The following is a 15,073-nucleotide window of genomic DNA, read 5'->3' on the forward strand; positions in this document are numbered from 1 at the left end:
TATCCATACAGTGGAGATGACTTCACCCTTCCAGTGCAGTCTGTTCAATTGAGGTGATAGGCCTGACACATAGAGAGTCTTGCATAAATTGTAGCTATTCGCATTTGCTTTCTCCAGGCCTGTAGAGACGTTGCTCCACCCACTGGAACTGTCCTCTCTTCTCCCCTTAGTCTAAAAGTCTACCTTCTTTCAAGGTCTTGCATAAGTCCCATGAAGCCACCCCACCCCACCCCACCCCACCCCCAGTATCTCAGAGTTAACTTGGATACCACACCCAGTACATGATCTCTATTATATAAGACAGTGCTTCTTCTACAGACTTATTTAATATCTTCCTATGTACTAATTTCATCTCCTTCATAAGACTACATGTGCATTCAGGACAGGGTGCATGGAACTTAAGTAGGGTCTTGAAAGAAGATAGGCTCTCTGTCTCAGGCATACCATTTAATTTTGGATTTTCTAAGTATAAAAATTCTGTCATATGCAAATAGTTTATTTCTTCCTTGCTGGTTTTAATGCTCTTTATTTCCCTTTCTTGACTTACTGCTCTAGCCAGAGCATCCAGATCAAGGGTGATGACGGGTGGTAATGAAAGGCATCCTTGTCTGGCTCCTGTCCCAAAGCAAACAGGAAGATGCTTTCGGTCGGCTGGGTTAAGCATAATGTCAGCTGTTGGTTTTATACACATATGCTTTATTATCTTAGGGGAATTTTCTTTCTATTTCTATTTTGCTTTGAGTGCTTATCAGGAATGGTTGCTGGACTTTATCAAATGCCTTTCCTGCATCAATTGAGATGAACATGTGATTCTTTTATGTAATGTGATAGGTTATTTTTATGGATTTCCTAATGCTGAGCCATCCTTGCATACCTGGAATGAACTCCCCTTGGCCAAGACATACTTTTTGGATGTGCTGTTGAACTCTATTGGCTACAATGTTGTTAAAAGTTTTTGTATCTTTTTGTCATGAGGGATACTGGTCTGTAGTTTTCTTTCTCTGTGTGTGCTATCTTTGCCTGGCTTTAGTATCAGGCTTTGTCTGGCTTCATAGAACGAATTTGGGCACATTCCTTCTATTTCAGTGAGTAGTATTCGTGTGATCTCTTCTCTGAATGTTTGGTAGAATTCTTCAGTGAAGGTGTCCAGACCACAGCTTTCTTTCTTAGGGGATTTTTTGGTTTTTCATTTATTATTCATTCATTCATATTATCACCTCTTCAGTGTCTTCCTTTGCTACGGGTCTGGTCAGTAATTTCCATTAGTTCTATTGTAATATCACAATCTCACTTCTTGTTTGAATTTTTTATTTTCTTCTCTTGCTTTTCTTTGGTTAATTTGGCCAGTGGTTTATCCATTTGATTGAACCGTTCAAAGAACCAACTCCTTGTCTTGTTGTTTTTCAGCTGTTTCGTTCATTTCTGCTCTAATCGTTGTTATCCTTCTTCTGGTGAGAGAGGACTTCTTTTACTCCACTCATTCGCAATTTTGACCCTTTCTTCTTTTCTCTTGTGAGCAATTATTGCTACAAATTGACCTCTGTGTCCTGCTTTTGCTGTATCCCCTAAACGTTGGTTCTATTTTTACTCTTGTTTGCTTCTCATTTAAAGTTTTTACCTTTGATTTTTTTTCTATTACCCAGTGGTTTTAAAGCAAGATGTTGTTCTGTTTCTAAGTATTGGATCTTCCCTTCTCATTATTGATTTCTACTTTTATAGTACAGTGATGAAAGAGAACAAAAAGGATGTGTACTAGATCAATGTTTTGGATGTCATGGATGTTTGGATGTCTGTAGCTTATAATGTGTCTGATTTTGAAGAGCGATCAATGTGCACTGAAAAAAGAATGTAGACTTTGCTCTACCGAGTGGAATGTTCTACATATGTCTCCAAGGTCAAGTTGGTCGATGTGGCAGTTAGGTCTTCTAAATCTTTGCTGACTTTCTAGTTGTTCTATCTTTTACTGAAAGGAGTGTGTTGGAGGTCTTCTACTACAAAGTGACTTCAAAAAGCTCATGGAAAAATGGAACTTAAAACAACAACAATACTTTACTTTTCAACACAAGCCTCATCAAGGTCAATTAACTTCTCTAAGTGATGACACCAGTCCTTTACTCCTGGGAATTTAACCATAACGATGTCCTTGTTTTTACTGAAGCAAAATGGGTGACTTTTCAAGATATATATATTTTTAAGATTAGGAGAGAAAAAGAACTCCAAAGGAAATGGACCGGGATTGTAAGGTGAATGTGTAATGATTTCCTTCAAAATTCACACAACTGCCCTGTTTGGTGAGAGAAATGAGCAGAAGCACTGCCATGGTAGAAGACTCTCTGGTGAAGCTTTCCAGGGTGTTTTTCTGCTAAAATTTGGCTAACTTTTCCCAAACACTCTCATAATAAGAGGACACTGTCCTTTGGGACTCCACGAAGTCAACCAGCAAAATGACTTGAGCGTGCCCCAAACTGCTGCCAGGACCCCTGCCCTTGGCCAGTACACTTCTGCTTTGACTAAACCACTTACAGCTCTTGATAGACATTGCCTTCATTGTGCTTTGTCTTCGCGATGCTGCTGTTCGGTGCCACCAAGTGCGTTCTGCTTCATACGAACCCTATGAACAGCAGAGCTGAATACTGCCTCATCACTAGTCAGCGTCACAATTGTTGTCTGAACCCCAAGCAAGAATTCGGTCTTCAGGATAGTGTTGATAAAAAGCAATGTCTCATTGCCCGTTACAGTCCTTTTCTAAGGAATGCTGTGGGATCTTAATCCTGCTTAAAGTTTCCATTGAACAGCTGCGGCTGATCAGGCCACAACAATTTCTGAAACCAGCAGGCAGAACCTTTGCTCCATTTTAATTTTCCAGTCAGAATTGTGTAAGGTGAGGCAGTTTGAAGTCAACGGTGTTGGCTGTTGTGTCTGCTGTTGGTCATTGGTCCTCCTAAATTAGGGCACCATCAAGATCAAGTGGAGAGCAAATGCTTTGAAAATGATTAGGACAAAGAATGTACAGATGTGCTTTATACAATTGATGTATGTATATGTATGGGTTGTGATAAGAGTTGTATGAGTCCCTAATAAAATGTTAAAAAAAAAAAAGATTGTTTCTTCACCATTGATGTGGGTTGTCTGCTGCTGTGGGCTTCATCTTCACCATAGTCTCATCTCTCCTTTTAAAGTGAGTCATCCATTTGTAAACTGCTGGTTTCTTTGGGGAACTGTCCCTGCATGCTTTTTATGAAGCCTCAGTGATTTCACCGTTCCTCCACCGGAGCTTTACCACGATTTTGATGTTTTCGCTCTTGCTTCAATTTTAGGAGAATTCATGTTGCTCTGACAGGGGGCTCTTTTCAAACTGTCTGTCTTTCTTTGTGCCCCAAACTAGAGCCTTTTCAGACATGTTATAACAAGTTAGTACAAGTTTATTTTTTGGAAAAAGAAAAAAAATTTAATCCATGCAGTTTTTCATAATGTTTCCCCTGAACTTCGTAAAGATCCTTTGCATTGTTGTGGGACTGTTTCTCTTTTCAATGCTGATAAGGGTTTGTTTCATGTATTTTGCCATCCTGGTTTATTTGTTACAGCTGTCCTCTCGAGTGACCCTTTAACAATTACAGAGTGTCCTTCTTTCTCTTTTATGGTGGATTTTATCTTAAGTCTGAGATTCAATATTGCCACGCCTGCTCTTTCATGGTTATTGCTTGCTTAATATATATTTTTCCCCACCTTTTGAGATTAGTTTATGTTTTTGTGTCTAATGTCTATCTCTTGTAGGATATTGATGGGTCATTTTTAAAAATCTATTCAGTCATTTTGGCCTTTTCCTTGGTACATTTAACTCATTTACATTCAGTATCATTTTATTGTGCTTTTGTGTCGTTCACTGTTCCACTTAATTTTGTGTTTTCATTTTTTTGGTGGGTTTTCTTTTAGTTTCTTTTGTTGTTCTTGATTTTTGTTTACTGAGCATGTTTTTCTTCTTTATTTTGATGGATAAATTAAATACTTTCTTTGTGGTTACTTTGACATCTACCTTCATCTTCCAAAGTTTAAAGCAGTCTTTTATTTCTTTAAAAAAATGTTTTTATAGGCATTTAATTCACACCATACAATAATTCAATCATATAAGTGTTGTACTATCATCACATCACCACCCATAATTTCAAAGTATTTTCTTATTTCTTGAATTCATTGTTTAATAATTTTGTGGGGGGTGTATACCTCATATATTATACAATTAAATCATTCAATCATATTAAGATTTGTGCAATCATCACCAAATCAATTTCAGTAGCAGTTTTTTATTTCTTGATCACATCTTTTCCTCTTCGTATGAAAGTTCTATAATTATACCATTACTTCCTTTTTGTTTTGACGTTGTCATTTACATATTAGCATCTCCTTGCTTTCAGTCTTTTAGTTTTGGTTCATCTTTGAGAATTCTTTATCGGAGGTGGTGTCTGGCTAATGTTGCCCTTTGTCCCAAACTCAGGTTGCTGCCTAATTTGTTTCTCTGACCAAAGGACTCCCTCTAATATTTCTTGTATGGTTTGCTAAAGGGACATTTCTTAATATGGTGGCTCTTCTATCCATAATCCCTTTTGTGATGTGCTGTAACATCTTTCTCCTGGGCCTGTAGTTACAATACTCTTTTGGAGAGAGTACTCTGATTAAGGTGAGATGTAGTCTGAGCCTCCACTTTACTAGAGAGAGTGGCCCAAGTCACCAAACTTTATTTCCACGGGGATGGGGGTGCGGGGTGTATGTTCTGCTAAAAGACAAAAAAATCATACTTCCACATAAGAGAAAACCGAAAGTAGAAAATTCCAAGGACCATCAAAGGAAAAGAGTCCCCAGCAGAATACACCTGAAAGCCTGGCCTGAAGTGGAGGCCAAGACCAGAGGCTGAGGCATGGAGCCCAGGGGACAAGTGGCCGAGAGGTTGAGGACCAGAGAGAAACTTGGTTGCTGATTGAAATATGGCACTGCTGTCAACCAATAACTGCATATTTACTGTTTCCTGATCCTGAAGTGTGGTGACCTGTTAACTTCCCTAATAAGCCCTCATAATTGTGGATTTTTGTCTGTGTGTTCTGGGTGTCCAGTACAGAAAAGTAGAGTGATGTGGACAGAATGGTTAGTGTCCGAATAGGGCAAAGAAGGATGGAAAGTGGAGGCATGTCTGACCTCTGCCCAGTAGCAAAGGGCCGTGGGATGGTGAGGAGTTGGCAATAGCGTAGCCCAGAGGCCAGATATGGTCCCCTACACCATTTTCACAAAGGCTGATCTGGTTCTTACAAATTCCCTTAATGTTTCTGGAAAATATCTTAATTGTGCCATGGTATTTCAGTGACAATTTTGTTGGGTATATACTCTTGGTTGGCCATTGTTTTTCCTTACAAGGTTCCCCATTTCGACCTCCCCAAGGTTTATCTATGCCATGTTCTATAATTGATGTGGTTATGATTGTGCAATTCTCCTTGATATGATTGAATGATTAAACTGCTGAATTGTACGATATGTAAATTATGTGCCCATAAAACTGTTAAAAAGAAAATAAAATGAAAGAGTTGAGCTAGCACATAATTACTAGGGAAAAAGAAGTGTTTTTTTCGAGAAGGCCCCAACCCTCACATTTTTCTTGAAATTCCCATCTCTACATACTAGTCTTCTGAATTCCTTATGTAATTCCAAAGCTATTTCTTCCTCCAGTAGGTTTTCTAGTTCTTTATGTTGAAATTTTTTGCTGGTGCCATCTTGCCAGGCTTCTTTATGTGATTTGATATCATCTGCTGTCTCCACGCTATTAAAATCTGGGGTTCATTCAACTTCTCCTATTTCATGGTATCAGGAAAGTTTTTTAACAGCAATTTTCAACAATTTTCCCTGGGGTGTTTTGTGTTTGCTTCTTTCTGGAACTTAAGTAGTACAGTGAGTTATGTGTAGTGTTGATAACAACAAGGTCAGCAGTTCAAACCCACTAGCCACTCTGCAGGAGAAAGATGAGGCTTTTGGCTCCTGTAAAGATTTAACACCTCAGAAACCCACGGGGAAGTTCTGCTGGGTTCTATCGAGTTGCTGTGAGTTGGGATTGACTTGTGGCAGAGAGCTTGGTTTTGCGTTTGACGGCAGACTGGGTTATGCATCGGGGTTGCTAACCACAAGATCAGCTACTGCACGGGAGAAAGATGAGACTGTCTCTTCCTGCAGATTTACAACCTCACAAACCCGAAGGAATACACTTGCTCTGGCCTATAGGGTTGCTATGAGTTTGAATGGACTCAATGGCAGTTGAGTTGGGTTCTGTGATGCAGTCTTGGTGGTACAGTGGTTAAACTTTCAGTTGCTAACAGAAAGGTCAGTGGTTGAAATCCTCCAGTCATTCTGTTGAAGAATGAGGAACAATCTGCTTTCATAAAGACTCACAGCCCTGGAAACACTACGGAGCAGTTTACACTCTGTCCTCTAGGCTGGCAGTGAGTTAGAATCTATGACAGGAGTGGTGTTTTTTTGGTTTGATCTAGAATTCTGATCACATCTAAACTTTTCTCCATACCGTATATACTCATGTATAAGCCAAGTTTTTCAGCACATTTTAAATGCAATTTTTGTGGTAAAATTAGGCGCCTCGGCTGATATTCAGGTCGGACTACACTCGAGTATACACAGTAATAGTATCCCACCTAATTCTTCCAAAGTCACTGCCATCAAGTCAATGCTGACTGATAGCAACCCTACAGGACAGGGTAGAACTGCCCCCCGCCATGTGAGTTTCTGAGATTGTAACTCTTTACCGGAATAGAAAGCTTCTTTTTTCCCATGAAGTGGCTGGTGGTTTCAAACTGCTGACTCGGTGGTTAGCAGCCCTATATAATCCTTAGGCTTCCTAGAGATTTTCTCCTCTATTTCAGTGGTTCTATATTCCCTGGATTTCATTCTACAACTATGTCCTAGACAACTGTCTAATTCTGAAATTTTATTGCTAATCTTTTTTTATTTTCAGTTACTGTTTTTACATGGTTTGTTTTTATTTTGTCATTCTGTTTTTGTATTGTTTTCCTGAATTCTTCTACTGCTTTGTCTGTGTTGTCCTTGCACCCCACCTCCTCCTGCCTCTCTCCCCCACTTCCCCTCCACCCCATTTCCCTTGATATCTTAGAAGAACCTTGTGTCAGGTAATTTCATTACCCTTTCTTCTTCCAAAAGGTTTTCTGGTTCTTTACTTTGGTCACTCACTAAAGTCACTTTGTCCTGCTCCCTTGTTTGTTTTGATGTCTGCTCTTTCTGAGACATGGTGTTTTTATATTTATTGTATGCTTGTTTACTGCACTCCGATTTTTTGTTTTGTTTTATTCAAACAGGCAGGTAGGTATTCTGCTCTGGTTGCTCATCCAGCTCACTGGAGCTCTCCGGTGGGTGGGGTAGTGGCTGGGTATATGTCAGCACAGGTCTGAGGACACTGGTTTTGCAAGGCTGCTGAAGATGTAGTTGGTGTTTCTGAGGTGATTTAGCTAGTTGGTCGCCTGTAGGTGAATGCAGGGAATATTCCCAATGGCCCTAGGTTGGGTACTGTGTGTGCACTCTGGTTTCTGGGAGACTGGGTTAGCAATTAAAGCTTTAGTGGTACAGAAACTCTCACCAATAGTCTTGGGGGGTAGGACTATGTGGGGATGGTTGGAGCAAGCATAAGTTTCCTATTGCACAGAGGGTTTAAGGGGGTAACCTCGTTTGGGTGGGTGGGGGGGTGACAGTCTACAGGCACTCACTAGGAGGGCATGTCTATCTGCTAGGGCATGACTGAGGGAAGGGTGTGCGGTGGGTCCTCTGCCCCTGGAGGCACAGGTGCTGGAGAAAGTGGGAGGCATCACTGGTCGGTGGGTACCTGGTCTGGGTGGCTGCAGGGTAGAAGCTGGTGTGAGTTCACAAGTTCCCAGTGACAGTGGCTGGCCAGAGAAGCTAGAGTTACTCAATCCGCAGCTCCTTGATGTGAGCAGCTAAGCAAATGTGCGGGCATCACAGGTCTATGAACCCCTGGCTCAAGAGGTGGGGAGGAGATGGGTACCATCAGATTGTAAGCACCTGCGATCTAGGGGGATGGGAGACCACGGCACTAGGGGTCTTCAGGTCTCTGTCCTAGGAGGCTAGAGGAAGGGGACAGAGGATGAGGTGAGTTCCTCACTTGCTCTCCTGGATCCTACAGAGTCGATATGAGCACTCTTGCCTGGTCCTAGAGATGGGTGCAAAATCATGTTTTCTCTCAATGTGGTCATACAATGCAGGTTCGGCTGGCAGGGTACCCTGCATCCATAAATCCCTACGTCCACTCTTTTTCGTAGTCTCTCCTTCCACTTGTGACTTGGTCCAATTCTTCAGCCTTGCCTTTGATAATCAAAGTTCCAAAGCTGGTATCGACATCTGAGACCTTCGATTTTTGGGGTCTTTCTTGTAAGAGGGACATTATGAGGCAGGCACCTGTGTCACCTTCTTGGGCTACCTCTGGTCATTTTATTTCTTGATTGCTGCTGCCTGGGGCAGGGATTGCATATACCCCAAGCGAAATAATACCGTTGACAACTTGAATAGTTTCTTCCTTTGTCATGGTGTTATTTATAACTGGAACTGAGAGCTTGAAAGTTTTTGTACTGTGGCTTGGCCAATAAAAGTAGCATCCTGGTGGCATCATGGGTTCCATGTTGTACTGCTAACTCCAAGATCAGCAGTTCAAACCCGTCAGTCACCCAGGGGGTTGGAAATTGAGGCTTTCCACTCCTGTAAAGATTTAGAGCTTTGGAAATCCATAGAGACAGTTCTATTTTATCCTAGGGGAGAGGGGTTGAGTGAGTTGGAATGGATTCAATGGCAGTGATCGCTGTGTTTGGTCAATACAATTTGGAGACTACTAATCAAGAACCCTGTAGGCTACTTTCTGTTGTACACGGGGTCACTCTAAGTCAGACTGATTTGGCAGCAACTAATGACGACCATCTCGAGTCAAGTTAGCAGCCCCGATGCCCAATTTCTCACTCTCATCATCTCCTAGGATGTTCTTCACAAGGAAAAGCCACTGATCAAACCAGAACAGCAAGGGGCAGAAATTCACAGGTGCCCTGAGACAGAAGATGAACTTACCCCGCCCCTCCCCTCTCCCCTCTCCCCCCTCCCCTCTTCCAGGCCACTTGGAGCCCCTACCTGGTTGTGCCATCGGATGACGTTTCCAAATCCCCCTGTCCCAAGTCGTTCCTTCATTTCCCAGGCCCCGCATGTCTGCGTTTGCAGGGAAGGTGACCAGCTCATACTGAGGTTGCACTAACTCTGTAAGTAATTTGGGGTGGGGGGACGACAAAGGGTTAGGGTTAAGATTTAAAAACAACACAGGACAGGTTCCTGTTCCAGCTGAGGGAGAAGGTGTGGCATCGGCTTGGCCCTCCAACAGGCGAGAAGAAAAAGACTGAACTGGTGTTTATTTGGTAAATAAACGACGGTGTGGGATTTCCTTTTTTTTGGGGGGGGGGGTAACCTGCCCTCCTCCAGTTGTGGAAGGAAGTAGAGAGGAAAGTCACTCCCTAGCAGTGACGCGCGTGACCTCCAAAAGCGGGTCCACCGCCTGGACCCAACAAGAGGCAGGGCAACCTGCTGGCATGCCCGAGGCCGCGGCACAGGGAGCACAGATTCCGGCTGGCCCACACCGCCATCCACTCTAAGCAGCCACCTGAGAGCCCCTCTGGCCGGGCCACTTCCCGGGGCCTCCCAACGCCGATCGGCCCTTCCGTGCCTGGGACCCCGACTTGTAAGCTCGCCTTCGGTCGCTACGGGCGAGGAGACGGGGAGCCCGCAGGGGCGGCGGCAGCGGGTGCTGCTGGCGGGCACGGAGGGGCTCCCCGCGACCTCCGGCTCGGGACACTCACCTGTCGGCGGGGACGCGGGGCAGGGGAGAGGCTCCCCGGGGCGGGGGAGGCGGGGGCGGGGGCGGCAAGACTGGGGGCTCAGACACCACCCTGAAGACATGAAAATGCGGGAGTCCCACACCAGCCCGCGGAGCGCGACTTCCTCAAACACTTCCTGCTCTGACGTCCCCGCGGCACGTGGGTCCGCGAGACGCTCTTAAAGGGGCCGCCGTCGCCGCCGCGGGGGAGCGCGCCCAGCCCACGCCCACTCTGGGCGCCGCACCCCGACCCCCACCCGGGCGCGGGGCCGTGCCGGCCGGAGGTGGACCGACTGGATGGCTGAGCTGACAGCCCTTCAATGCCCCCTCATTTGTCAGGGTTCGGTTAGCACAGCGACTTTACTAGGAGGGGGTCGGGGTGGGGGTCGGGGGGACGGGGGTGGGGAACGGGACTGGGGATTTCCTCACTCGGGCTTCCTGGAGCGAACTGGGGACCGCTCCCTAGACTCGACCCGGTGGAATTTCCCGCTGTTTGGAGGCCCGCCCCCACCCCGCTCCTGGGCCGCGCACCTGCCTGTCGAAGGTTCCAGAGGCACTATTTTCGGAAGGATACATCACAGCGGCGCTCCTCAGCTGGGATACTCCACCCCAGGGGTGGGGGGAGAAGAAAGAAGGAACCAAAACCCCAAACGATCTGTCGTATAATGCTACACTCTAGTTCCAGTCCCAGTGACGTGGGGGAGATTGTGAGAGGGGCAGCCACCCCCAGGGGTTAGTCGCCCATCTACTACCTGCATGGCATTGTAATAAAGTCCTTTATTTAGTTTGTTTCTCTGTCCCATTGCATTATACTAATCGACAAAGTTTTTTTTTTTTTGTATGGAGGCATATTTTACTCAAGAGAGAACCAGAGTGTGGAGGAAAACCACAATCCTCACTGCCATGAGCGGAGATTTTCACGCCTAGTGAAAGGAACGGGCTAATCGTTTATATAGTGCTTGCTATGTGCCAGGCACTGTGCCAACCTCTTAAAAAATAGTGCTAATTTAACCCACATGGCAACCCCACAAACGAGGTAAGCGCGCGTTAGGATTGTCACTGTTTTTCAGAGAAGAAAGCTGAAACACAAAGAGGAGCGGTCTTGATTCCAAAGTTACGGGGCTGAAAAATCAACACTTTTGAGATTTAAATCCCAAGCAGCTGGACCCAGGTTCTTTGTAATGTTTTTGTTAGAAGGTGCCTGGTAAGAAGGGTTTTTAGGGTAGGAGAGAGCCCCCAAATCTCCCATGTAATTCAAGGAGGACACTTACCAAGTCTTAAGCAAGACAAAGACCGAGAGAGACCATTAGCACAAAGTGGGTGGTACTGGTGTTCAGGATTGACTGCGAGCCGGTGGCTTACATAGGACATGAGAGGACAAAGGAAACTCAGAAGCATGATCAGCAACAGGGCAACATGATTGGCGGCACGACAGAGATGGGAATGAGATCATTATTGGAACATCTGTATTATGTTAGAGCTTACAAGATAGGTTCTGGGACCTCCAACCGAAGTAGCCAGAATAGGATTTTGACTAGGGGACCCCAGTACCCCACCCCATCCAGAACACACCCAACAAAGCCCTTACAAGAGACTGACCCTCCCAGGGCTGACCAGGGAGTGTGGAGATAATCCACTTTCTAATGCATCTGCCTGAGGACCAGACCCGTTCACATTCTTTGTTAATCATCAAAAGGAGTTGAAAGGAGACTTAATCCAAGTGGAGATTCTGAAAGTGGATTTGGGGCTTTCGCTGTTATCCAGTCTTCTGCAAACCTGTGTTCAGGTGTGTGTTCTGTGTTCAGAATTTAAACTCTGATGCAGAGGTTCCAATCAAACCAAACTCACTGTCACTGAGTTACCCACCCACACCTATATTTCCTCTTTATAACGTAGGCAATATTAAGCATGGGACTGGCATGGAACTGCCTGTTTTAAAACAAATCAAATACAGTTTTGTTGAACCATTAACAAAAGTCAAAGATCAGTCGTTTTATTTGGTCTAGTTTAATAGGAACAGGAGGACACAAGTCAAAGGAAGAGGTGCCAGCAGGGTTACTGAGAGGGACAGAGGAGGTAATGGTAACAGCGGCCACTCCTGACACCTAAACAGAGCCAGGAGATGGAGTTGACTCTAGGAACTGTCAACCAAGATAACCAACAACTGCTGGTGTATTAGTCTCACTGACCGTCAGCAAGTCCATGCCAACTCATGGTGAACCTTGGGACACAGTGGAAATACCCTTATGGGTTTCTGAGACGGTAACTCTTTATGGGAGTAGAAAGGCTCATCTTTCTCCCTCAGAGTGTCTGTGAGTTCGACCCACTGGTCTTGCTCATGGAAGCAGCAGTCAAGAGACCAAAGGACACATTGCGCTGCGTAAATCTGCTGCACAAGACCTCTTGGAAGTGTTGAAAAGCAAGGGGACTAAGGCACGCCTGACTCAAGCCATGATATTTTCAATTGCCTCATCCACATGTGGAAGTTGGAGGTTGGATAAGGAAGACCATGGAAGAACTGCATTTGAATTAAGGTGGAGCTGAAGACTACTGAAAGTGCCATGGACTGCCAAAAGGACACACAAATCTGTCTTGGAAGAAATACAACCAGACTGCTCCTTAGAGGCCAGGACAGTGAGACTTGGTCTCATGTACTTCGGGCATGTCAGAGAGAACAGTCCTTGGAGAAGGACATCATGCTTGGTAGAGAGGGAGCGGAAAAGAGGACGGTCTTTGACAAGACAGATCGAAGCGGTGGCTACGGTGATTGGCTCAAACACAAGACAGCTGTGAGGATGGTGCAGGACTACTAGTGACTGGGCCAGCTGTGCCCAGGGTTGATAGGAGTGGGTAATGACTCAATGGCACCTGGCGACAAATCTTAAGGGAGCATCAAGTTTCATTTTTCTACCATGGAAGCGGTTAGTGGATTTGAACTGCTGCTCTTGCAGTTGGCAGCCCAAACCCAACCCCCAACCAAAGACCAAACTCACTGTCCTTGAACTGAGTCTAACACATAGTGACACTATAGAGCAGTGGAGAACGGCCCCTGTGGGTTTCGAAGACTTTTTTTTTTTTTCAAAACCATTTTCTTGGGAGCTAATACAGAGAGACCATACCATAGTTCAATCACATCAAACAGTATTGTATAATTGCTACCACAATCAGTTTTAAAACATGTTTTCCTCCTTGAGCTCCTTGATATCAGCATAGACTATGAATCGTTGCATAATAGAAAGCTTCAGCTGTCTCTCCCAGAGGGGCTGGTGGTTTGAAGCTACTGACCCTGTGATTGGCAGCCCGATCCGCCAGGGCTCCTCCTGGTGCCACAAGGGTTCCTGAGGCAGTTGAGAAGCACTTAGTACTGTGGCTGGTTGCCCTCCAAGTGGCTCCAACAGAAGGTGCGTGCCATCTGCATGCACCATTTCCAGGATCATTTCATATTTGAGCCCATTGTTGTAGTTATTGTATATTTGGGGTACCTTCCTATTGTGGAAAAAATAAAATTTTTCACAATATTAAATTTGTGTATGAACTCATAAGCTTGCCTTTTGAATTTTTAATTTGGGAACACTGGATCTGGAAGCCAGACAAGCATTCTGAACAGACACACAGGAACAAGGAAGGTATACCGGGGGCAAAACGTGGGTGGGCTGGCAGGGATAAAGGGGAAATTTTGGACTCGGTTAAGGTGAGCAGGCAAGTCTTAATTGGCTAGCTTAGGTTTCCCTTTCCAAAAGAGTCAACTGATGAGTGTTGGTTTGGGCTTCTGTGAATGTCAGGCATCTACAGGGCAGAGAAACTAGTTAGGCTTTGGTGTGCTCCCGAGTGACTCCGTTTGGGGCCTTGTATGTAAGGTGTGTGCGCTATGTGTTTGTTGTTCAACAGTTCCAAACCACCAGCAGCTCTGAGGGAGAACAATGAGGCTTTCTACTCCCATAAACAGTTATAATCCCAGAAACGCATGGGGCAGTTCTACCCTGCCCTGTAGGGTCTCTATGGGTCAAAATCGACTTGATGGCGGTGAGTTTGGTTTTGGGGGGAATAAGGTTAACACTCAAATAGGGGTTCATCTTCTAGTACTGCATCAAGGATAGTCTATTGCATTCAGTTTTCTTCCTTCTTAAAACAGTTTCATTGGAACATGATCCACATATACCATATAATTCAGTTGTTCAATAATATCAAGAAGAGTTGTACAATCGTTACCACGATCAATTTTAAGACATTTTCTTTTTTATTTTTTATTTTTATTTTTATTTTTTTTATTTTTATTTATTTATTTTTTTAAGACATTTTCTTTCTGGTACTCCTTATTAGCTCCCGATTTTCCCCAGCCTGCCCTGCCACACCCCAAGAAACCATTAATCCAGTTACTGTCTCTATGGATCCACCCATTATGGATTTTATATACCAAGAAACAAAGACAAAGCTAACGATAATAACAAACTAAGATAGAGAAAACTATCTACCAAAGAGAAAGCAGAAAATATTGAAAACAAGAACAAAAGAGAGATCAAATGATAAGGTGTTAAATGCTAACCTGCCCACACCTGCCCTCATCCACTTTCTGAGGCACTCTGATCAGAGTTTTCATTGGTGAATTTTTATTGTATTTTCAACACTTTGATCTTCATTTAAGTCTCATTTGCCAACTTAGCATTACCCACCAACTTGGGGACACGGGCGAGTAGAGGCGGAAACTTTTCCAGGCTTCTCAATTTTTCGCTTAGGAGATGCCTTTGTGGGAGCCTTAGCAGCAGCTATTTCTGGCCTTTGAGATTCCTGCTTCCTTTTTCCTTCATTGTCAGCTCAGAAAGCCTGTTCTCACTGGGCCTTTCTAACGTCAGGTTCCTGCTTCCCCTTGGTTGTTAAATGAGCAGGTGAAACACCCATGATGGTCCTCTGGAATTGATCATGGCCCTCTGGAATTGATCATGGCAGGTTCTTTTCTTTTGAATTTCTCCCAATTGTACCTTTTCGTGTTTCCTTCTGTGGTGAACAGGCCAGTTTGTGTGCCAAGGGTTCCACCTGGAAAAGAATGCTGGCTTGCATTTTGCATTAAGAAATCAAAAAACCTTCCCATCAGTCCTGGCGTGGAACCTCCTGCGTGCAGGGTAAATCTACCCGCTGACATGGCACAGCTTGGCA

At 44.5% G+C, this 15,073-nt stretch overlaps 1 protein-coding gene across 2 annotated transcripts in view; it reads right to left on the reverse strand.

Annotated features, from left to right (window-relative positions):
- Positions 1-10,561, reverse strand: part of IKBKB (inhibitor of nuclear factor kappa B kinase subunit beta) — a 59,515-nt gene extending 48,954 nt beyond the window's left edge. Inside the window, exons 1-2 of one of the 2 annotated variants that reach the window (XM_075556609.1) lie at positions 10,454-10,561; positions 9,190-9,312 (exon numbers count right to left, since the gene is read on the reverse strand). In XM_075556609.1, coding sequence (XP_075412724.1) covers positions 9,190-9,294 — 105 coding nt within the window. In that variant the 5' untranslated portion in view covers positions 9,295-9,312; positions 10,454-10,561. Of the gene's footprint in view, positions 1-9,189; positions 9,313-9,905; positions 10,068-10,453 lie in introns of those variants that run through there. The other variant, XM_075556608.1, reaches the window with a different exon arrangement.
- Between the last annotated feature and the right edge of the window lie 4,512 nt (positions 10,562-15,073).

Source organism: Tenrec ecaudatus, chromosome 8 (assembly GCF_050624435.1).
Source record: "Tenrec ecaudatus isolate mTenEca1 chromosome 8, mTenEca1.hap1, whole genome shotgun sequence".
Classification (NCBI taxonomy): domain Eukaryota; kingdom Metazoa; phylum Chordata; class Mammalia; order Afrosoricida; family Tenrecidae; genus Tenrec; species Tenrec ecaudatus.